The 24,170-nt window shown below is 45.0% G+C and overlaps 1 protein-coding gene and 1 non-coding gene across 2 annotated transcripts in view; one reads left to right on the top strand and one right to left on the bottom strand.

Moving 5' to 3' along the window:
- Etf1 (eukaryotic translation termination factor 1) overlaps window positions 1–15,742 on the top strand; it is a 28,277-nt gene extending 12,535 nt beyond the window's left edge. Inside the window, exons 3-11 of the mRNA XM_032885390.1 lie at window positions 4,221–4,396; window positions 4,671–4,810; window positions 8,466–8,604; window positions 8,781–8,971; window positions 9,311–9,440; window positions 10,570–10,725; window positions 11,113–11,177; window positions 12,418–12,565; window positions 13,472–15,742. Coding sequence (XP_032741281.1) covers window positions 4,221–4,396; window positions 4,671–4,810; window positions 8,466–8,604; window positions 8,781–8,971; window positions 9,311–9,440; window positions 10,570–10,725; window positions 11,113–11,177; window positions 12,418–12,565; window positions 13,472–13,554 — 1,228 coding nt within the window. The 3' untranslated portion in view covers window positions 13,555–15,742. The remainder of the gene's footprint in view (window positions 1–4,220; window positions 4,397–4,670; window positions 4,811–8,465; window positions 8,605–8,780; window positions 8,972–9,310; window positions 9,441–10,569; window positions 10,726–11,112; window positions 11,178–12,417; window positions 12,566–13,471) is intronic.
- LOC116885071 lies at window positions 9,880–9,996 on the bottom strand. Its single transcript, XR_004385945.1, has one exon. It is a non-coding gene; the product is annotated as a small nucleolar RNA SNORA26 (small nucleolar RNA).
- Window positions 15,743–24,170: the final 8,428 nt, after the last annotated feature.

Raw genomic sequence — 24,170 nt, forward strand, 5'->3', positions numbered from 1 at the left:
CATGGGAAGTAAATAGCAGTTTATCCCAAGGTCGTTTCTCTGCACAGCATCATCTGGCTGTGAGGCATTTTGGGTTCACTCGGTTTGCTCTGACTTTCTTTTCACGGAGCTTCAGGTCCTTTGGGTTTGGGTTCCTGTGCCATCATTCTCTGTTTTCAGAGCCCTTTTCATTCTACTTCTTAACATCACCTTCTGTCAGGTCCATCTCAGTGCTGGCTCAGACCCGAACCCTTTCAAGAGAAGGCCTGTGGTCCCTAAAGATTCTGAGCTTATGCTTCTTTGAGAATTGTTTATAAGGAAAAAACACACAAAAAATAGTTTGTACTTAAATTTTCTCGTCTGGATCCAGGGAGATGGCTCAATAGTTAAGAACACTGATAATTCTCAGAGAAAGCCTAGGTTCCAGGGGGATTCAATGCCGTCTTCTAGCCTCTGAGGCACCAGGCATTCAGTCATACATAGACAGGCTTGTGTACAAGGCAAGCACCATACACTTAAAAAAATAATTTTCTCTGCCAAAGTTCTTACCAACACAGACACACACGCACACACACACAGTCTTTAAAACAAAAAAGCCCCTACTTAAGGCTTCTGTGAAAACCTATAGGCTTTCTATAGGTAGCAGGGGTGTGGTTCACGTTTTTTCTGAAAGTATCTTCATTCTCAGTTTATTTGACCCCACCTATTCTTGTGACACTGATAATTGTTTGCTTCTGTAGCCTTAAAGCTAGGGTGTGTATGTCCTTGCAACCCATGCGTGCCTAGTGGCCTTGGATGCCCTATGAATGGGATTATAGACGGTTGCCAGCCACCATTTGTGTGCTGGAAATTGAGCTTCCTCTGGAAGCTTTCAACTGCAAGGCCATGTCTCAAGCCTCTGATCTTTATTTAAGTACACGAGAATTATATAAATATAAAATGAGTTTTATCTGCTTTCATATATGTACATAAAGCATTATTAGTATCATATTTACACCCTACGTTTTAGTTACTTTTCTATTCTGATAAAGCACCACTGAAGCAGGAGTTTCTTTTTTTAATTTGAATATTTTCTTTACTTAAATTTCAAATGTTATCCCCTTTCCCGATTTCCCCTCTGGAATCCCCCTATCGAAGCAGGAGTTTCTTTGGGTTTATTTATTATGGTTCTAAAAGGTTAAGACCATCATGGAGTGGAATTAGCTGAGAGCATACATCTCCTACCGCAAGCAAGAAGCAGAATAAGCTGGGAGCAGCACCAATCTTTGAAGCTTCCACGTTTCCAGGGACACATTTCTCCCAAACAGTGCCACCACGCAGGACATTCAAATGCCTGGACCTAAGCCACCATACCCCAGCACCTTTTCTTGTTTCTCTCCCCTAGTCTGCCTCCTTTTCCCAGCTAGTCCTCTTGTACATATGTACGTATGCTGGTCTGTCCATCCGTCACATTCATTAGGGTTGTATGCATGAGCACATGCAGCAAGGATGGCCTTCAACTCCTGGTGCCCCTGCTGTTTCCCAGTGTTTTTATTAGAGGAGTGCGGGAGATTGAGTCCAGGGTTTCATGCATACACAGCAAGCACTTATCAGCTAAGCTATGCCGTAGCCCTAACTGATTTTGTTTTTTGAGACAAGATTTCTCTGTGTAGCCCTGACTGTTCTAGAAATAATTTTATAGACCAGGCTGACCTCAAACTCAGAGAGATCCCACTTGCCTCTGCCTCCTGAGTGCTGAGATTAAAAGCGTGCACCTCCACCACGCTGATTTTTTTATTGTTATTAAATATAATTTTCGTACTATAAAACATAACACCCTTTAAAAGATGCGACTTGGGGTTGGGGATTTAGCTCAGCGGGAGGGCCCTTGCCTAGGAAGCGCAAGGCCCTGGGTTCGGCCCCCAGCTCCAAAAAAAAAAACCAAAAAAAAAAAAAAAAAAAAAAAGATGCGACTTGTTGATTTTATTTCTTTATTTATTTTAAGAGTTCTGTCCTGGTCATCTGTTGCGGTCTAAAACACTGACAAAAAGCAACTTAATCGTGTAGGCACATGCGTGCCACACCATTCATACAGAGTTAAGAGGACAAGCTAAAGGTGTTGTCTCTTGCCTTACACACGTGAGACCCAGGAATCAAACTCAGGTCATCAGACTTGGCAGTAGGCACTTTTACCCACTGACCCATCCTACCAGTGTCCATCATATCGTTTTACACCTATAGCAGTATTGAGTTTTTGTTTTTCTACTTCCTGTATCTCCTGTCTTTTTTTAAAGGGGAAGGGTCACTTGTATATATGGAGATCAGAGACCAACACTGTCTTATCACTCTTAAGAGAGTGTTTACCAGCATGTCTGTTAGTGCGCTATGTGCTTGTAGTACCCACTGAAGCCAAAAACGGACATCAGCGGTCTCCGTTTGGTAGAGTCACAGACAGTTGTAGGCTGCAGTGTGGATGCTGAGAACTGAACATTCTGGATCCTCTGGAAGAGCAAGGGTCATCTTTCCATTTCCTGTATAACTAAACTGTATGTGAAACAGTACACAGCTTGATCTTCCAAACAGGGAGCCCACAGCAGACCCAAGAACCAACTTTCCTATAATCTTTACAAAATCGTCTATTCACAAACTCTTTGCCCAATTTTATTTTGTTTTTTTATTGGTGATTTAACCTAGGTTTTGTGCTTGGTTGGCAAACACTACCACTGACCTATGTCCTTTGCTACCTTTTGTTGGTGTCCTTTATTTGTGTAGCCTTGGGCAGGCCTGGGAATCGCTGTTAGACCGGATGGTCTCATGCTCAGATCATCTGCTTGCACATGTGCCTGTGCCTGGTCTCTGTCAGTTTTTAGTTCAGATTGTGCTTTGGCTGAATGCTGAGACTTTACATGCTCTACATAATGAAATCATACCACGTGGTTTTCAGACATTTTCCCCCCATCTTATATGTTATCTTTGTGTGTGGTACACACATGCATGTGCGTGTGTGGAAACCAGAGACTCTGGCTAGCTATTTTTCTTTATTACTCAACACCTCAAGTTGTGAGATTGTCCCCTGTGAGCTCTGGGGAATCCTATTTTACCTTCTTAGTGCTAAGGCTATAGGATGGGCCAGGTGCCTTTACCTGCTGACACTCACTTTTGTGTATAGCGCATTAAAGGTGAGTATATTCACATTGTAAACTAGTCTTCAGAACGCTTTTCAACTTAAAAAAACTGGTTTATATTGCTGCTGATACGTGCCCTACCCTATTCCTTAATGTTAGAGTTTGAACCTGTGGCCTCATGCTTGCTAGGCAAAAACAACTAGAAATATTGAAGCCAGGTGTTTCTTAACTGCAGCCAATAATACAGATCTTGGAAGTATAGGTTAAAGAGGTGGTATTCTCCGTGGGTCATATTTCAGTCTCATCTTTTGGTTCTAGATATTTGAACTAGTGTGGGCACGTAACCAGGCTTTTGAATGTATAGCTCTTTAAGAAATTTGTGTTTGCACATGAGTTGCCTGGTAGATTTTCTGGTCTGTCCCCTCCTTGGAGATGATGTTACTAGGCTTGTGCAGAACACCTGACTTGTTGTGAGCGTTCTGGGATCCCAACTCCAGGCCTTTATGATAGTGAAACAAGTGCTTCTAACCCCTGTATTCCTCTTTTAAAAAATTTAACTAAATCAATATAATCAAAACACATTCTTGATGGCATACCCCTTTAAGCCCAGTACATAGACAAGAAGATCTCTGTAGTCTAGAAATTGTTTAATAACTGCAATGTTTGTGAATTGCATTATTCTCCTATCAAGAAAGCACTAGGTGTGCTGAATTTGAGGATTTTCAGAAAGGGGTAGTAGCAACTGAATTATTTGTCTGGGCTTGGGACGATTTGTTTCATTGTCCACTGAAGAGCCACCGGGATCTCAGCCTCCACTGTTGGCAGGCTTCATTTGTTGCCAAATTCCAGCTTGTTGGTCCTCCAGCAACCTTCCCTTTTCATCCTTGAGAAGGAGATATTTCTTGGCTGTCCCTTTGATAGCCTTTATTACATGGCTAATCTCAGTGTTAAGTAATTGAGCAGCTACTGTCTCCTGAACTGTCGCTGGCCCTTGGTAGCTTTCTTTGGAAATGTGCAAGCAGGAAGTAGCTGCTGCCTCTCAGTCTGTTCAGATGACGTGTCTTAGGAATGTCTTACCTTATCTTAGTTTATCAGTGGTAAGCATGAATTTAAACTTGTGTGCGTTTCTTTCTCCAGCAATGGCACGAGCATGATATCACTGATCATTCCTCCCAAAGACCAGATTTCACGAGTGGCAAAAATGTTAGCAGATGAGTTTGGAACTGCGTCTAACATTAAGTCACGAGTAAACCGCCTTTCAGTCCTGGGAGCCATCACATCTGTACAACAGAGACTCAAACTTTATAACAAAGGTAAGCATCTCTCTCTCGCTTTGCTACTCTGTCCTGCCTGGCTCTCTTGCTGTGACCAGCCAGCTGCCACCACTGCCCTTCAGCTAGCTAGTTACTGATTGATTTATTTACTATGCACTGAGTGCTAAGTACTATTTGCTATACTTAAGGAATAAATCCTACTGAAACATCTCAGAAGAAGCTTTACAATGAGGATGAGTCTTAGGATGAGTTTCTGTTTTATTTAAATTATGGCTATAGGAATAATTAGAGAAATTGTTTTTGTTCTTTGCAGTACCTCCAAATGGTCTGGTTGTTTACTGTGGAACAATTGTAACAGAAGAAGGAAAGGAAAAGAAAGTTAACATTGACTTTGAACCTTTCAAACCAATTAACACATCATTGTATTTGTGCGACAACAAGTTTCATACAGAGGTAAGCTTGAGCACAGGTCAGCCAGGGCCTCACCAGGGCCCAGGAGCAGCTGCTCTCCTCCTTTCAGCTTCCCAGCTCCAGTCCACTACTAACCTACTTTCTATTAATAGATTGGCTTGTACGTTCATAGAACGAGTCCTACGGTCTGCCCATTTTTAAGGCTGTGGTAGCAGATATCTGTACTGTTTGACCATTGAATATTCGGTGATCTTGGATAATCGACATCGTTTCTGTGTTTATTGGTTGGTACCTTTGGACTATTTCCAGTTTGGCCTCAGAATAATGTCACTAAACATTCATGCACAGGGATGAATATGCTTGTAACCATTTCCTTTTATTTTTATAGATTTTATATTTAATCTTTTAAGAAGTCGGTTTTCTAAGCCATTGACAGTTGTAACCTTTTACATTGGTATTTTTCTCTCACCATGTGTGTGTGTAGAGTTGGGGTGGACAACAACAGGGTCCATGTTACCGAGGCTAGCTTTGAATTCTTGATCTTCTGCCTCTACCTGGGATTATGGGCATCCTCCATCACGACTACTTGGTTTGGATTTTGGTTTTCAAGACGATTTTTCTTTGTGGCCCTAGCAGTCTTGGAACTCACTCTAAAGACCAGACTGTCCTTGAATACATATCTGCCTGTCTTCTGCCCCCCAAGTGCTAGGATTGAAGATGTGTGCCACCACTGCCTGGCCATCATGACTATTTTCAAAATGATGTGCGGTCATTATTCTACCCTTGATGTTTGAGGAAGGTGCTAAGTTGGATTTGGATAACTTGTTAGAGGCAGGTGGTTGACTGATTTTGATTGACTGTCTCTCTATACCCACGACACTTGTCTCTAGTCTTTTGCACCTTTAGTACTAAGCTCACAAATCATTGGGAAATAAGCAAATAGAGTGCATTTAGTGACAGGTTTTCTCTTTCCTGTTCTTATGACCCCTGAGTGACAGAGCTAACGATAATGAACATTAATAGTGGAAAAGAAACCTCATTACTGACCTGAATCAGTCAACAGTAAGCAATCAGGAATTCACAGCTGGCTTCCACTTTAGACTCTTGCCTTTCATCAGCCCTGAGACAGACCTCTGCAGTGGATTAGAGCTGACATTTGTCCACGGTTTACAGTGGGTGGTTTTGCTAACTTGACAGGAAGACCAGTTCCAGTTGGGTAACTGTATTTTTTTTTCTGAGCCTCTGGTGTCCTGGCAGAGGCCTCTTCTGACTCTTTGCAATTCTGTTCGACACATTTGCTTATGTCAACTTCGTTTTAAAAACAAACAAAGACAGATTTTGGGTCATTCTGTTTTTAAAAAGTACCCAGTGGCTGTACTGTCTGGCTTTATAGCTCAGCTGTTACATTAGCATAAATACCTTTCTCCCAGTAATCATTAAAATGATTAGTAGGACTAAGGGTGTAGACTCAGCTACCCCCAGCACCCAGCATCCCCCATACCCGATTTCTCACCTGGAAACTGGGAGTCCAAACTAAGGTCCTTAGGCATAACAAGCACCTTACCTACTAAGCCACTCCTCAGCCCCTATTAGAGTTTGTTTTGTTGAGACAGGTTGTTCTCAAAAGTATATAACCAAGGATGACCTTGGACTTTTGTTCCTTTGACTCCGCCTAAGTGCTTGGAATTACAAGCAAATCCCACCGTGCTTGACTTTCTTTTTTTGATTAAGCTAGAGTCTTGTGGTCTGGCCTACATTAGCATGTGGGGCTCAGTTCTCGTGCCTCTGCTTCCCAAGTGCTGATATGGGCATGTTACCACACCTGATTTAGTTTCTTGTTTCTTGGTTAAAAAGGAATGAGTAATTTCTTAGATCTAAAGAGACCAGAATGTGGCAAGCAGAATATTACAGTCCTTAGGTCTTAGCCTATCACAGGAAATATGTCTGTGAGTCCCAAGGCTGCTCTATGCCTCTCAGGAGAGGCAGAGATAGGAAAATAAATCTCTTTAAAACTCGTTGAGTGATGGTGGTGCGTGCCTTTAATCCCAGTGCTGGGAGACAAAGGCAAGTGGATCTGAGTTGAAGGCCAGCTTAGGCTACAGAGTGAGTTCCAGGATAGCCAGGGCTACACAGAGAAGCCAAACCCCATGTTGAAACAAAAACCCTCTTTTCCAGTTGAGAGCAGTGGGTTTTTTTCTTTTTAAGACACAACTATTTTCCTTTCGTTGTTACTATAGAATTAGCTTGCAGATTACTTTACCTTGATAGTACCATCTAGTAATGCTAAAGGCCATGATAGTAGCAGAAAGTTAGGTTGAATGCAACTTGGCTTTTGTAGGACACTGCCTAAGAGTGGGAGAGTCCTGCCAGGTTCATTTCAGAGCACTATGCTAGGAAAACAAGAACCAAGATGTTAAATTTGATCTTTAATTTAGATGTTATACTCTACACACCATCTAAGTTAAGTGATGAAAGTGAAAAGGGGGAGACTAGTGTTTTGCTGCCATTTTGTTTGGTTGGTTTATTTGTAGGTGGTTGATTGGCTTTGGAGACAGACTCTCACTGAGCAGTGCAGGCTAGCTTTGAACTTGAGATCCTCTCTCTGTGTCTTTAAGTATTTCAAATGTTATCCTCTTTCCAGGTTTCCCGTCCATAACCCCCATCCCACCCCCCATCCCCGATCCCCCTTCTTGTATGATGGCATTCCCCCACCCAACCACCCATCCCTTCCCGCCTCCCCTCCCTGACATTCCCCTACACCTGGGGGAGGGGGTGGCGTCCAGCTTTGGCAGGACCATTCATTTATTTTACGAATGTGAGTACACTGTCACTGTCTTCAGACACACCAGAAGAGGGCATCGGATCCCATTACAGATGGTTGTGAGCCTCCATGTGGTTGCTGGGATTTGAATTCAGGACCTCTGGAAGAGCAGTCAGGGCTCTTAACCACTGAGCCATCTCTCCAGCCCCTGAACTTGAAATCCTCTTATGTCTGCCTCCCAGGTGCTGGAGTTCTAGAACGACACTGTTTCCGCTTCAGGTTTTGTGGATTGTGTGTGTGTCGGGTGAGGGAGAGGGTCAAGGGGGACAGATCCTGTGGCTTGCCTGTGGAGTTGATTCTGTCCTCCCTTATTGGTTCTGGGGACCAGATGTTGTCACAAGGCACCTTTAATTGCTGAGAAATCTTGCCTGCCCAAGTATAGGTTTTGGGTTATTTAGTTTCTTCCAATTATTATTGTGGCAAAATCCAGATAAGAATTTTAACTGTGGGGCTGGAGAGATGGCTCAGTGGTTAAGAGCACTGACTGCTCTTCCAGAGGTCCTGAGTTCAATTCCCAGCAACCACATGGTGACCCACAACCATCTATAATGGGATCTGATGCCCTCTTGTTTATGAAGACAATGCATTCATGTACATAAAATAAATGAAAGATTAAAAACAACAGAACTGTAACTGCTTTTAGGCTTTTAGTTGTGCAGCCCAGTGTGAACTATCACCATCTTATCTCAAGAGCTGACTCTGACTGTAAACAGTAAATCTGTCCCTTTCTCCTTCCCTGCAGAATGGAAGCCTCCACTCTGCATGAGCATTACGTATGACAGCCGAGGCCTATAAAGCAGTCCCCGGGGAGGGTGATCCATGTTGAGTTAACTAAGCCTTGGACTTCATTGTGTAGTGCTTGTGTTTGTGTTTTAGGCTCTTACAGCGTTACTCTCAGATGACAGCAAGTTTGGTTTTATTGTAATAGACGGCAGTGGTGCTCTTTTTGGCACGCTCCAAGGAAACACCAGAGAAGTCCTGCACAAATTCACTGTGGATCTCCCAAAGAAACACGGTACATAGAGATGCCTTTTACTTGTCTGTTAAAAGTAGTAACACACTGTAAATAAGCGTGTTAGTGCTGAACAGTAACAGGTAGTGATTAGCTTGACTGGTTCTTTTGGTTTTGCTTCATAAGGCATGTTGTACTTCCTTAATAGTTACCTTTTTCCCACCACTTTTGTGTCAAAGGCAGAGGAGGTCAATCAGCCTTGCGTTTTGCCCGTTTAAGAATGGAAAAGCGACATAACTATGTTCGGAAAGTAGCAGAAACTGCTGTGCAGCTGTTTATTTCTGGAGACAAAGTGAATGTGGCTGGTTTGGTTTTAGCCGGATCAGCTGACTTTAAAACTGAACTAAGTCAATCTGACATGTTTGACCAGGTAAGAGAACAGGGACTGCTGTGGCAGGGGTCTGTGTGTGAAGTCCATTCCTTCTCAGTGCCCTGTGCATGTGGTGGCCTTCCTAGCCATCAAAAACATTGGCCGGAGAATCGGCACAGTGGCTAAAAGTAAATGGAGGGGCTGAAGAGATGGCCCAGTGTTTAAGAGTGGGATTTCGGGGTTGGGGATTTAGCTCAGCGGTAGAGCGCTTGCCTAGTGAGCACAAGGCCCTGGGTTCGGTCCCCAGCTCCGAAAAAAAGAAAAAAGAAAAAAAAAAAAAGAGTGGGATTTCAGTAAAGGTATTTGAGATCCTAATGTCTTTGTTTCTATTTGTGTCAGAGGTTGCAATCTAAAGTTTTAAAATTAGTTGATATATCCTACGGTGGTGAAAATGGATTCAACCAAGCTATTGAATTGTCTACTGAAGTTCTCTCCAACGTGAAGTTCATTCAAGAGAAGAAATTAATAGGTATAGTGAAATGCTATTATTTTATTTTGTAAAATGTAAAAGAAAGGGCCAGGTATATTATTTCATACTTGTGATCCCCACAGTACAGTGTCGAGATGCAAACAAGAGGTCAAGGTCATTTTTAGCCACAGTAGTTAGGCCATCCTGGGCTGTATGAGACTCTTGTCCTGGACAAAACTAAAAAAAGAGTAAACGAATGGAAAATTAAACATCTTTACTGGAAAATAACTATCAGCAGGACACAAACGCATGTGCCTCTATACCCCAGGGGCTAAGGTTTGCGTTGCTATGAGTCCAGCTGGCCAGATTTTGAGGATGAGGCTCTGGATTGGGAAAGTGGCTCAATTGATGCAGTGCTCGCCTGGCATTCACAAGGCCCTAGATTCAATCCACAAGACCAGTATTGTGTACCCAAAAATAAGACTTGTGTAGAATTTTTATTTTTCTCCCACACAGGATCCAAAGAGGTATACAGTCTCCTCCCTGGGTTTTATGAAGAGTTGCTTTACCCTTCTGCGTTTGCCTCTTAAGTACAGCACCACCTTTAAAGGGGTACAGGAACACACAACTGGGGAGAACCGAGGCAGGTCAACAAAAGATGATCCAAGAACCTTCTGTCTCCTTGGTCTTCCTCACCCAAGGCCAGGGTCTTGAGTGCCTGTTCATGGTCCCAAGGCAGCACAGAGCTAGGCACTAGGAACAGGCTCTGGTGCTGGTAAGCCTGGGACTAGAAGTGGTGGAATCCTCTTTAATATTTAGCCGTTAGGACTGGTGGAAATGATTTCAAATCTTGTGGATACCAAAATCTAAAACTGTGACGTGCTCTAACAGAAGTGGTGTAGTGTTTGTATATAACCTATGCACACCCTCCCGTGTACTTTAAATTATTTCTTAATTATTTGTAACACCTAGCATGTCATAAATGTTATATTAATAATAGTCTGCTATCGTTTGCATTATGAAGACAGGTAAAGGTCTATGTTCCGTGCAGATGCAGCCATCACAAGCCTAGCTCCATAGTACATGTTGGCATGTTGTGCTAGTTTTCTCAATATATTTGATCCACAGTTGGTTAAGTTCGTGGAAACCAAGAGGCACCGTATATTTTATTCTTATGTCTAATTCACAGGGCGATACTTTGATGAAATTAGCCAGGACACGGGCAAGTACTGTTTTGGAGTTGAAGACACACTGAAGGCTTTAGAAATGGGAGCTGTAGAGATTCTAATAGTCTATGAAAATCTGGATATAATGAGATACGTGCTTCATTGCCAAGGCACAGAAGGTAAACAGAAGAGGAACATATTGTTGCTGTCTGTTGTATTTCTCTGTTCAGAATCCCATGGTTTCAGGCACAGTTATAAAGGAACATAGAAGTGCATAGGGTCACGGGTCATATTGCCACCCCCACTACCCCACCCACCCTAGCATTTAATGCTTGTTCACAGCTAAATTAGCCAAGAATTCGGGGCTGCATCTTGGATGTCTTTGTTTCCTTATAGGAGTGGAGTACTGGGTACCAGGTACTTGGTGTGCTGAGAGTTTCTGGGAAGGTTTGGTTGAGTTAGTCCAGGAGTCCTGTTCTTATCTGATCTACAGAGTTGATGTCTGTTAGTACTTTGCAAACCGGGTTAACTGTTTTTGTTTTTGTTTTTAACTTTTAATACTACAGAGGAGAAAATTCTCTATTTAACTCCAGAACAAGAGAAGGATAAATCTCACTTCACAGACAAAGAGGTATGTAAAGTTTTCTTTAGTGATAGCATACACTGAGTTTTAAAGCATTGGTTTTAAAGCATGAGTTTTAAAGCATTGGTAACATACAACATCAGCTCTGAAGACAAAGCTTTATTCTAGTGACACAGCCATGGAAGGAGAGCATTGTCTCACCGCCTCTCGCTGGCCTGAATTCAAGGAGGGCAGGATCGTAGTGATTATTTTTTTATTTTTTATTTTTTTAATTTATTTAAAGTAATAAGTTAAAAAATTAGAAAAACATTGTTATCCTTGAAGTAACAGAAATTTAATTTGAGTAGCATTGTCCCAGCTCTGTGTTTGAGACCTTACTGCAGCTTTGAGACAGTTTCTCTCTGTGGCCCTGATTGTTCTGAAACTCACTCTGCAAGCAGGCTAACTTCGAACTCAGATATATGCCTGCTTCTGCCTTCGAGTACTGGGATTAGAGGCACTCACCGCCAATGCCTGGCTTGCTTTGTTCTTTGAGCGCTTTATCAGCTCCCCTTTGTGCTTAGCTAGGCTTAAATGCATCACCTGGGGTTGGGGATTTAGCTCAGTGGTAGAGCGCTTGCCTAGCAAACGCAAGGCCCTGGGTTCGGTCCCCAGCTCCGAAAAAAAGAAAAAAAAAAATGCATCACTGTAATTTTAAATGAATGCTGCCTTCCTAAACGAGACGGGTCTAAATGGTGGCTGCCTTACATTCTGAATGGGGCTGGTGAGATGGCCAAGCCTGAGACTTAGCAGGTTGTCTTCTGACCATTACCATGCCTTATGGCGTGCGTACTCCATACACACAACACTGGACTCCAAAAACAAGGCTGGTGGTGGGGCTGGGGAGGCGCTCAGCAGTTAAGAGCACTGGCTGTTCCTCGGGCGTCCTGATTGTGATTCCAATTCATGAGCACAGGCACCTGTGTGCTGTACTCATTCATTTAGGCTGCCCTGTTGTGTGTGTCTCTTCTGGGTTGAGGAATGATGAGAAACTATTAACACCCTAGTTTCTGGAATCAGTCACAGGAATCAAGGTGACACCTAAGAATGGTTGAACATTTTGTTGCTAAGCCCACAGCCTAAGGGAAAATACTCAGATATTTTATCTACCTTTTCATTTGTTACTAAGAACTGGTAGATATGCTTAGTTTTGTGCATTTGTAGGAGAATGGGGAGGGGGAGGGGGCTGGTGGGCAGGGCACTGGGTATGTGCTGAGCTGAGTGACTAATGCCGTTGTTTGCCCTGTAGACTGGACAGGAACATGAGCTGATAGAGAGCATGCCCCTCTTGGAATGGTTTGCTAACAACTATAAAAAATTTGGAGCTACACTAGAAATTGTCACAGATAAGTCACAAGAAGGATCACAGTTTGTGAAAGGATTTGGTGGAATTGGAGGTGAGTAGCAAGCTCAAACAGGGTCTGAGCTGTCCTGAAATAGTTTATTATTGAGGACACCTCTACTGGAAGAGGTGTTTGGATCAACATGTGATGCCACATTCCTTACTTTTGGACCAATTTTTTGGTTATTTTTTAGTGTTTTCTCATTAGCATTTTTTTATTTATTTTATTCTTTTTTTTTTTTTTTTTTTGGAGACAAGTGTTTCTCTGTGGAACCCTGGCTGTCCTGGAACTCACTTTGTAGACCAGGCTTCCCTCAAACTCACAGAGATGCCCCTGCTTCCCCCTCCCAAATGCTGAAGACAGGTGCCGCTATCCTTTTTTTTTTTTTTTTTCAGGCCCGCACATGATGTATTTCAGTCATATTTAATCTCTGCAGTTTGGTGGTATTATTATTTTGTGTATTTGGGTGGGCACAAGAGTGCCTTGGCATGCATGTGGAGGTCAGAAGGCCATTCTTCCTCCCTATGCGTCCTGAAGAGTCAGCCAGAGCATCAAGTGCCTTTACCTACAGAACCATCTTGCTGGGCCCGTTTTTGTTTTGGGGAATGTGGTTTTGCGCCTGCAAACCTTCAGGTGTCACGAGATAACTAGGAGACTACTCCTATTCCTATGGCTTCCAGCAATGGAGCCTGCACTGGGGTTCACTGAGTTACCTCCCCTCCCCTTTGTGAGCCTCTCTAGAGAATAGGGGCTAGCCCGGCATTCACTGTGCCACCCAAATGGCCTCCAAAACTGGCAGTCCTTGTGCCCTGCCTCCTAAGTACTAAGGCATGGTGAGCACCACGCCTGGAACTCACTGTTGATTACACTGTAATTCTGGACTTGGGTGGGCTTCTCCTGTAAGGGCAGCCCCTCTCTGCTCTAAGGACCCAGGCTACTGACTCTGCTTTGTCTCGCCAGGTATCTTGCGGTACCGAGTAGATTTCCAGGGAATGGAATACCAAGGAGGAGATGACGAATTTTTTGACCTTGATGACTACTAGGTAGTCGACATGGGTCCGGCAAAACGTGCCTCACCCTCCAGCATTCAACCCAAGGAGCATACCCGTGGTGGAATCCAAACAGATCCCTGCCTTACAATTGGAACATTTCCAGAACTTAATCCGTGAGCATTGGATACTGAAAAGAAAAGCGAAACAAAACCAGACCCAACCCTACACTTTGGTTTGTCGTGGTGTCAGCGCAGCAGCCTACAACCAAGTCCCTAAATGCCACTTTGGACTAATTTAAAAGAATCCCAGTTTTTACTTTTACTTGATGGTAAAATTGGTTGCTCTTGTATTTTATGAAAAAAATGATTTTTTTAACCTTCATACATAGAAGCAAAATACTTTAACTGCTGTAAACCTTCAGAAGTCAGTAGACGTGAGATCATACTGGTTGGTTTCTCCCTCTGATCGGAGAGTAACTAAATTGCTGCGTTCGCTGCCTCCGCAGTGACCCATTTACATGGCGTTCTCGGCTTAGACTGCACAAGAAGAAATATATGTGGTGAAATGTTGGAACCGTTTCTCTCTTGGTCTCTGTTTAATGTTGAAAGGGTGAGCTAATAGGCAATTTCAGTTTCACTCCCTCACACCCCCACTCCCAGACTGTCCGTTTCAAGGGTGAGGTTGTGTTGCAAACTCAGACTGAGTGCGGAAACACGGGGCCAGTGCACTGTTGGCTTCATCAGTGTGGGGGCAACGCTTGTGCCCGGCTCTTGGGAGACTTGGTGCTCTACTGAGGCTCCCTGTAACCTCAGCCTACTAGAAACCAGTCTGGGATGGATACATGGGGCTTCTATGCTATGGCTGGGGTTGGGAGAAATAAAACATGCAATTTAAGTGGAACCAAAAAAAAAAAAATTTCAAAGATGATTTTGCTTGGATCTATTCTTGGTAAAGGGAGGTGGTGGTGCTTCCTTGTGTTGGATGGCATGAGATTATGTGAATGTTTTGATTTTTTTTTTTTTTTTTTTCAAATGAACTGCAAGATTTTTCACGGGAACGACAGACAAGACACGTATGACCGTGCATGTATATCTCAAACCCCTGGTGGGGCTGGAGCATCTGTTTCAAAAAGTGGGATCTACAAGCACCTCTCAGATGAGAAAGTATGGAGGCGGGTGGGAGGGCAGGGGCGGGTGGGGTAGGACACAGCTGCTGGCACCATGGACTGTAAAACCATGTTAGAGCCGAAAAGCCTGGGAACCTGAAGCTCAGGCTTCACCGCTGGGCTGTGACGGATTTAAACCCAGTTGAAGTGCAGTCATGGTGTGCTCAAGGTGGTGACAGGGAACAGAGTGGGTGTGCCCAGCCGCAGCAGTGCGGAACAGTGTGCCCAGTGAGCTTTGAAGGACCACGGGTTTTACAGTCAGCTGGTATCGCGCACACACCAGGGTGGTAGGGTGCATTGGGTTTCAAATTGGGTACTTTTAACACTTTAGTGCCTGACTGCTGCTCTTCACTGACTTGACTCAGTCACTTGTAGCTTTATTGGTCTGAACCAGTTCCTTGTTCCCAGGTTACAGACCTGCCTATTGTTCCAATAATCAATCCTGTCTCACTTGAATGAAGGGAGCATGTCTCAAATGTAAAGCTCTGGTTCTCACACTGTACTCTGAGGTCCAAATGACTGTCTGTCCTGTAACCTGATGTCAACCCCAGTGAGAAGAGTCAATTCTTAGTGTTCACCAACATGGGAGGCTTCACCAGAGCAGGCTTTTGCTTTGGGCTCTGCTGTTTGTTTGCAGAACACCCAAAAGCAAGCGAACACTCTTCCCAGCAGTACCTTAGGGTTTTGCCATTGTAAATGGGTCTGATGTGACTGACAAGACCAGAGAGATCGGATGTAAACTACATTTGCATATGCTTGTTGTCTCACATGATACATTTAGGGTATGCAGCTCTTTTTCTAGTTTTTATTTTTACTATTTAAGTTTGGAAATGATGCCAAATTTTTGTATTTCTTTAATCAATGTGTTCTCCTTGGTGATATATATTGCATTATATATTGATGTGTGTATCAATATATACCGATATGTGTTACACTTACGCATACAAACACACATAAGTGAGGGGTGAAACCGTAGCCTGCACTCCCTAGCCTCTGCAGAGAGACCCTAAGAGCAGAATCTCGGTGTTGTGATGTACAGAAATGGAGAAGAGTATTAAACCATATTTAAGAATATATTTTGTGTGCTTGAGATTTTTTAGGAATATTCCTAGAAAAGTCTGGACTACAAGGGACTAAATCTTCTGTTTGTTAGATCAGTCGTCCTAATAAATGCTCAGCCTTAGTTATTCTCACTCTAAGAAGGACAGCTGAGGTTGTGGTCCTGGGATGTGCTGTAGGGATACGCCATAGGCAGCTTCCACTTTGTACGGCCAAACTGATGTATAGCTTCCTCCACTGTACTCATAAGTCAGAAGGCAATCTACATACGCTTGGCTTTGATTTTTTTTGTTTTGTTTTAAGGTATTTCAAACCTCCCTGTATTCCATAGAGACAGGTGGGATCACCATCTGACAGGTGAAAATTTCATCCTAGTCTCAAGTTAATTTTAGTCCTCTTGCATTTGAGTCCTGTAAAAGGGGGTCATAGTCTACTGTGGTGGTACATACACTGGAGGCAGAAGTAGAAAGATCACGTTTGAGGCTAGTTTTGGCTACATAGCAAGATCCTGTCTAAACAAAAGAATAGCTAGTCCAGGGGTGGGGGGATAGTTGTCTGAGCAGTTAAGGGCACTGACTGCAAGCCAGGCATAGTGGTGCATGCCTTGAATCCTAGCACTTGGGAGGCAGAGATCTCTGAGTTCCAGGACAGCCAGGACTACACAAAAACTAAAAGAAAAGGGGAAGGTAGTGCATAGGTTCACCCACATGGTGCCACCCAGCAGACTGTAACCACAGTCCTCGTGGATCTGCCTTCTGACCGCCTTCCACTGGTCCCAGGCACACAGGAGATGCACGTACATGAAAGCAGGCAAAATACTCAGTTATAGTCCGAGTGGCAGGGCAGAAATTAGGTTTGGGAGCCTATAGGTCGTTCTGGCGAAAAACAAATTATAGGCGGCTCACTGTCTCCAGTTGGGAAGAACACTGGCCACCAGCAGCTCTGCTCTGTCGGCATGCTGGCTCGTCCACTCAGAAGGTATCCAGACCGGTCTTCCTCTGCACAGTAAAGGTAGTTCTCCTACAGCATGCCTCGGTGGTATTCTCAAAGCCAACAAGCTGTTGGGAGAGCAGATATATGGGCTGCACCGCTTACCTGTCTGGGCCTGCAGCCCTTGCCGTCTTCTCTTCTCCAGCTCCCTTTCCCATACCACAACACTCCCAGACAGGTCCAGTCAATTGAGGGCCAAGTGCCAAGGTGGAATCTGAGATCCACTCCAGCTTCTCCCTCGTAGCCAACTTGAATGAGTGCCAATTGGGATTTCCATCCGCCAAAGTCCCACCCTAATGGGACTCAAGAGATGTAGGAGCTGACTAGCCAGGGGGAGTGGAAACACGGTGTTAGAGCTGTGAGGCAGGGGCATTATCTCCTTGTAGCAGTTTGGGTGCCACAGTGTGACGCGGAGCCGAATGGAGGTTAGAGGCAGCATTCGTCTCCAGGGTTTCCGTAAGTGTGTCCTGGCCCATGAGCTCAGGATCTCAGAACTTGGCAGGGTCATCCTTACCTAGGCCAGCTAGGGACTAGCCTGTTCTTAGTCATTACCTGTAATCCCTGCTGCTTGGGAGGCATGACAAGTCAACCATGACAGATTAGTGACATCCTTCCTCAGAGCAAAGGGCTAGGATGTAGTTAAGTGGCAGTATTTGTCCAGTGTATATGACAGCTTTGGGCGTGGCCCCAGTTGCCATGCCCCCCCACCCAGTTCCCCAGCACAAGAAGTCTTAAGAAGTCCTGGCTCTGAGCTACGTGTGATGACATACCTGTGACATCAGCACTCGGAGGGCAGGAGAACGTTGAGTTTTCCAGGCCAGCCTTTTACCTGCCAAGACCCTGTCTCACAGATTGGCTTAAGGGTTTCATAGGGATATGTGAATTGCATAGTTCCTGGCACTTGGCTAGACCTAAGATGAGATTTGCTATCAAAATTCCATGGCTGCTACCAACCTCTTCTGTGGAAGTGTCCAGAGTGACTATGCTGATGGGCACAAGATGGCGCTGTGCTACCAGGATACTGTGTAGGCTTCATCGGAAAAGGCAGGCTTTCGGACCGAGCATCAGCACATTTCTGGGACCGCTTGCTTTGTTCTTAAAACCTGCAGAAACAATGGCAACCAACTGAAGGAAGGAGGATTGGCTGCATAGAAGAACCAGGAGGCTTTTCACCTCTGCTCAGCTTTTGCCCTCTGAAATCTAGGTTCAACTACCACCTATAAGATGACAAGAGTAAGTTATATAATCCTTAGGAAAAACTCAGGTGTTTTTGTCAAGGTTCCCAAGCTATTACATAACATTCTAGGGCTCTGTCTGGTTCCAAAGCCATGAATTGCAGACCCTTCATTCTTTAAGAGGAAAAAAAAGCCTGCCAGCAAGGTTTAAGTGGGCGAGCCTTACTGGCTTTCCAAGGTGTCCACCAGCTTGAATTGTGTCTGGAAGACACCATTAGAATTTCTTTCCCACAACACATTTTTACTGGCTGCCCAGCCTGTCCCCCACCAGTGTTGGGAATAAATAAAAGGAGATCCCATGACTTGGAGAGGGCACCTAGAATTCCTCCAGCATCTTAGGTATAACCCTTGGGAAATGGAGATAAGTTCAAGGAATTGAAGGTCACCCTCAGCTACTATAGAGTACATTTAATGCCAGCCTGAGGTACATGAAACCCTGTTTCAGGGTGGGGGCGGGGGATAGTTTATCCAATGTCTTCATCAAAGAATAGGTGGAATTTTCAAAAGGTAGTGTTTGTCCTTGTAGTTAGTTTTGCTGTATGGGGTTGAGTCAGGCCCTCTATTCTCTAAACAAGCATGCACTCTACTAGGACACTGGGCTGCTGCCACCCACCTACCCCACCTCCTCTGAAAGGAAGGCCTTGCAAGCCTGCCCTCCTTAGCCACCAACTCTTGGTCTCAAAAAATTTTTGTTGTTTGCTCTTTTTGTTTTTTGAGACAGGATCTCTACATAGCCCTGGCTATCCTGAATCTCACTATATAGACCAGGCTATCCTCAAACTCTGAGCTCTGCTGCCTCCCAAATGCTGAGGTTAAAGGCACGGGACTCCACAGCTGCTCTCCAGGTGGTGCCTCAGCTGGAGCAACGGGCGTGTGCATTGTGCCAAATCTGCCCCCGTTTGTTTGTGTTTAGCTATATTTTTATTTACCTTTAGAGGTACATGCAACAGTACATGAGAAATTAGAGGACAGCCTGTAGGAGGTGGTTCTTCCCCCCGCTGAGCCCTCTTGCCTGACTCCTGCCCCTGCTCTTCAAATTATATTGTTGATAGGACAGATAACACTCAGGTGGACTATCGATAAAACCCACTCTGGTTAAATAATTACTGTGGTTTTATAAGAGAGTGTTCTTAAGTACATGTTGATGTATCGAGAGGTTTAAAGCAGATGGGGCTTATAGCCAAGAGTAGTGGTGCACCCTTATCCCAACACTGAGGAGGAGAGGAGGGTGGGTCTCTGTGAGCTCAAGGACACTGAGTTCCATGACAGCCAGAGCAACATAGTGAGACCCTGTGATCCCAGCACTCAGGAGACTGAAGCAGCAGCACTACCAGGGGTCCCAGAGTAGCCTTAGCCCTGTAGCCAGTCTCAAACCAAACCACAACAGCACCATGTAATGAGCTATTTAGGGGCAGTGTGACCATCCATCATACAGCAGGGTAATGGAGTCCCAACTAGTTCAGGAGGTTCTTAAATTGGTTTGATTCTTTGTACACGTTTGTTTTGACTCAAAGTTTGGGTTTGGTTCAAGTCAGTCCCACTAAGTCAGCCAGGGTCTCCAGCCTGGGAGTTGCCTGGGAAGGAGGCAGGGCCAGGAAAAGAGCTACTGTCCTGTGCCCTGGAAATAGTTTCAGGCTTTGAACTGGGTGGTATGAAGCAGCATAAAGAACGGGCTGGTTAGGGGCTAGGACGCAAAGTGTTTTGGGGCAGGAGATAACTAAGAGCACTGGCTGCCCTTCAGAGGACCTGACTGTGGGTGCTGCACACATGCACAGACATGGGCATGGAAAACACCTGTACACTTTAAAATGTGTATAAGTGTTTTGCCTGCATGTATGTGCACCAAGATGTACATAGTACCTACAGAGGTCGGAAGAGGACATCAGATCCCATGCAACCAGATGGTTGTGAACTGCCATGTGGGTGCTAGAAACTAAGCCTGGGCCCTCTACAGGCCCAACAAATGCTCTTAACGGCTGAGCCATCTCTCTAGCCCCCTAATAGTTTCATTTTTGAGACAGGGCTTGCTATGTAGCCCAGGCTGGCTCCATATCCAAGTGCTGGGATTACAGTCACATGTCACCATGCCTGACCCTGTCTTCTTTGAGAATCATAATTTTAGCAGATGAAAGGGCCTTGGATCTTATCCTGTAACCCTCACTGAAAAGACAGCTCAAGTCCAGAGAGCAACATCCTAGATGGCTTGCTGAGCTCTTAACAGCAAAGTAGTTGAGTTAACATGAGTGTCCCCATTCTGACTCCAATGTCCTCAGCAAATAGATGACCTTGCCCTTCACCTAAATCCTGTTCTCTCCAATGCTGTGGATGAGAGAACATGACGGGATAAGTGAGTGGCCAGAAGCCAAAGAGCTGGGAGGGCAAACGTGGCCAGCATCTAAGTAGTTATTAAAATGTTCTCGAGTCCCTTCCCTGTGAGTCAGGCTGGCTTGATCCTATGACTCAGTTACTTTTCCTGCCCCAGGCTACCAGCACTCTGCCATTCTGCTGAGAGACCCAACATAGCTATGCCTGTTCTGCTGGGCTCTCCAATCCCACTCAACAGGAAAGCTAGGGCCTATTCCTACTGAGGCCAGGAAGAAAGAACGACTTCAGAGACAGGCTCCAGGCAAGAAAGAGCAAGGATCTTGTGGTATAGAGGCAAAGGAGACACTGCTCTGAGTAGAGGAGGGCTGGAGAGGCAAAAGAAACCAGGACTTGATGGCGGCCGTCTGCCTGTCACATGGCTGTCCAACCTGAACAAGCTCCCAGTCTGAATTTTGGAGAGGGGTTATGTGAATGACAAGACCACTTGGAGGGGCTCCTACAGAGCAGACTCTGTCAAAAGGTAGGATGACAGCCAGGGAGGAGATAAAGCTCCAACAGTTGTACCGGCTGGGATAGGCCAGTTGGACAGAGCATTGCCAGCGTGGGGTTGGTGTCAGCCTCGGGGCTGCACTCCCGTCCTCAGGCCCGTGGATCCTCCCGTGTCTAACTCCCAAGTTTGTAGCTCAGGTAGTCCTGGAGTTTGGTCCTCACTCCTTCAGATCTGATTTGGAGAACAATCAAGATGTTAATTCTAGTCTAGGGACCTGAACAAAGGGCTTCAGAACCTCGGACTCCTCCATCCTGGCTATATGCATGCCTCACTGCCACCCCTGTGCTTAGACATGGGCTACTCTTACCCTGTCACTCAGCCAACGCTCGCAAGCACTTCCTACACACGGCCGACGCTGAGGGGCAGTGGTGAGTAAGGTGGGGCAGAAGGCACAGTCCTTACCCTTGGTGGTCACTGTCCAGTAGCAAAAGCAGCTTAGGAGGCACTAAGGATGGACGGTGGGAAAAAGGAATAAGACGTGGGCTGCCCCTCCACATTTGGAGTTCTAGGTCTAATAAGCAGAGGTCAGAGGTCAGCTGCACAGGTAACCGGCGAGTTTGTGAGTCCATCCTGATTGGATCGGGAATTTTATTCAAGTTTCAGGAAATTACTCAAATTTCAGAGTCCTGATATTTATACTCAACATTTCTCATTTATTAACTTTATTAAAGGTACAATTTACACAGAGTGAGACCTCTGCTAATATAAGTGACTAAAATTCACACTAATTTTATTTTTTGAGGCAGTCGTACTGTGTATCCCTGGCTGGCCAGGAACTCAGAGATCTTTTTGCCTCTACAGGGACCCCATAGTGTGTACCACAATGCCTACCTACTGTTTGTTTTTTCTTTTCTTCTTTTTTCTAAGGCATGGTCTTATGCCATATCCCAGAGTAGCCTGGAACTCACAATATAGACAAGGCTGACCTGGGATCTTCCTGTCCAAGCCTTAAAAGCCTGTGTAGCACCACATCTGTCAGGGCTGAACCCTTCAACTATGGGGTCTGCACTTAACTTAGGCTGTCAAAACTCAGTTAAACTGTTGGGCACCCAATTCATGTCTGAAGAGACAGAGAAATGGTTGGTGTGGGAAGAGATCCCACATACTTGGTGTGGAAGAGTTGCGACTTAAAACCACAAGTAGTACAGCCCACCACTGGGGGTCACAATCATTGCTTCCCTGGTGAATCTGGGTCCTTCCTAGTTTTCAGCTGTGGTAAATAATATTGCTACTTGCATTCATTATGTCTTTGAGTTACTTTTGAGGGCGTGGGGAGATGGCTCAATTGATAAAAATGCTTGCTTTGCATTTCTTTGTAGGAAGATCTGTGTTTGAACCCAGAAGTCACACAGGGAGCTGGGCGTAGCATTGCAACTTGCAACCAAATACTGGGGAAGCAGAGTAGACCCCTGTGGCTCTGTGACCAGCCAGTCTAGACTACTTGGTAAGCTCCAAGCCAGGGAGAAACCTCGTTTCAAAAAACAAAGTGTAGGGCTGAAGAGATGGCTCAGCAGTTAAGAGCACAGCCGCTCTTCTAGAGGACCTGGGTTCCATTTGAAGCATCCACACGACTGCTCACAACCACAACTGTACAACTGTAACAAAGAAACAAGAAGGCACTGGACAGGCTGGCACATGCCTTTAATCCTAGACAGGTGATCTCTTGAGCTCGAGGCCAGCCTAGACTACAGAGTGCCTTCCAGGACAGCCAGGGCTACACACTGAGACAGTCTTAAAAAGACCCAAAGTAGACTAAGGAAGAGGGCTCCCAGATAAAGTACTTGCCATGCATGGGTGAAGAATTGAATTCCAGTCCCGAGAGTCCATGTAAAAGGTGGGTGAACATGATGCCCGCTAGTCGGATATGAACAACACAGGGAGTGCCCCCAAGCAAGCTGGCTAGCCAAGCTAGCCAAAATGGTGAGCTCCCAGCTCAGCGAGAGACCCTTTCTCAATATACAAGGGGGAGAGCATTCCAGGAAGACACTAGCTATGTCAACCCTGGGCGTCCACAGGAAAGAACAAACACGCATGCACCTGTACCCACACACATGCAAAAAGGACAGCACCTGGGTGACCTCACAGGTGTGCATGTGCGTATACACACTATTTTGGCTCCTTGGTGTTTTATTTACTTTTCTGGGGCTGTGACAAAATACCATGACCAAGGAAACTTGTAGAAGTAAGAGTTTATTTGGGGCTTACAGTTCCAGAGGGATAAGAGTCCATCCATCCTGGTGGGGAACATGGCAGCAAGCAAGCTGCCGTGATGTCAGAGCTGCAGCTGAGAGCTCCACTTGAAGGGGCTCCTACAGAGCCCCTTGATCCATGAACAGGAAATAGCATTCCAGGAATGGCATGAGTCTTTTGGAACCTCTAAGCTCACTCCCAGTACCACACCTCCTCCAGCTAGGTGCCACACCTCCTAATCCTTCTCAAACAGTTCCACCAACTAGAGCCAGCCATTCACGCACATGAGCCTGTGGAAGCCATTCTCCTTCAAGCCACCACAGTCAGGTTGTCATCTCAGAATATTATCACTGGGTTTTAAATAAATACATACATACATACATACATACATACATACATACATACATACAATTCAATGGGTTACATGGTTTCATCATGGGTTTTGTTTGTTTGTCTTATTTTATTTTGTTCTTTTTTGGTGTTCTTGTTTTTGGAACCAAAGTGTCAGGCCTTGAACCAGAATATCGATAGGTCAAGGCCCAGGCTAGTGATTCTCGTGTCTCAGCCTCCTGAATGCTTGGATTATAGGCATGCACCACTGTGCTGGAATGTTTAACACCCAAATAAGCCTCCAAAAACTTTTCCTCAGTTGACTCATTCAGGTGGGTCACACATACATCTTGGGTTCCCCCCACATTTCTTATGTGGAAATCAGAGAGAATCGATCAGTGCTCTTCCGTTATGGGAGTCCCGAGGAACAAATGGGTCATCAGGCTTGGAGGCAAACACCTTTCCTCACTGAGCTAGCTCGAGTCTCATACTTTACTTCTTTCTTTTTTTTTGGGGGGGGGCGGCTCATACATGCTTGGCAGTCTGTCATTGAGCTACATCCACAGTCGGCCAAACTTTTTGAAGACTGGGTTGTGAGCCTTAGTCTTTATCATCTGAGCTATCTCTCTATCCATCTAGAGAGCTTTTAATAGATTTGTTCTCTTAAATGTCCTATGTGTATGTGTGTGCACACATGCGTGTGGATGCCCACAGAGGCCAGGTGCCAGACCACCTGGAACTAGAATTCCAGGCAGCTGTGAACTACCCAACACCCAACCTGGTGCTGAAACCCCCTCTCTTGGTGTTTTGAGACTATCCCTCT

Source organism: Rattus rattus, chromosome 15 (genome assembly GCF_011064425.1).
Source record: "Rattus rattus isolate New Zealand chromosome 15, Rrattus_CSIRO_v1, whole genome shotgun sequence".
NCBI classification, from domain to species: Eukaryota; Metazoa; Chordata; class Mammalia; order Rodentia; family Muridae; genus Rattus; species Rattus rattus.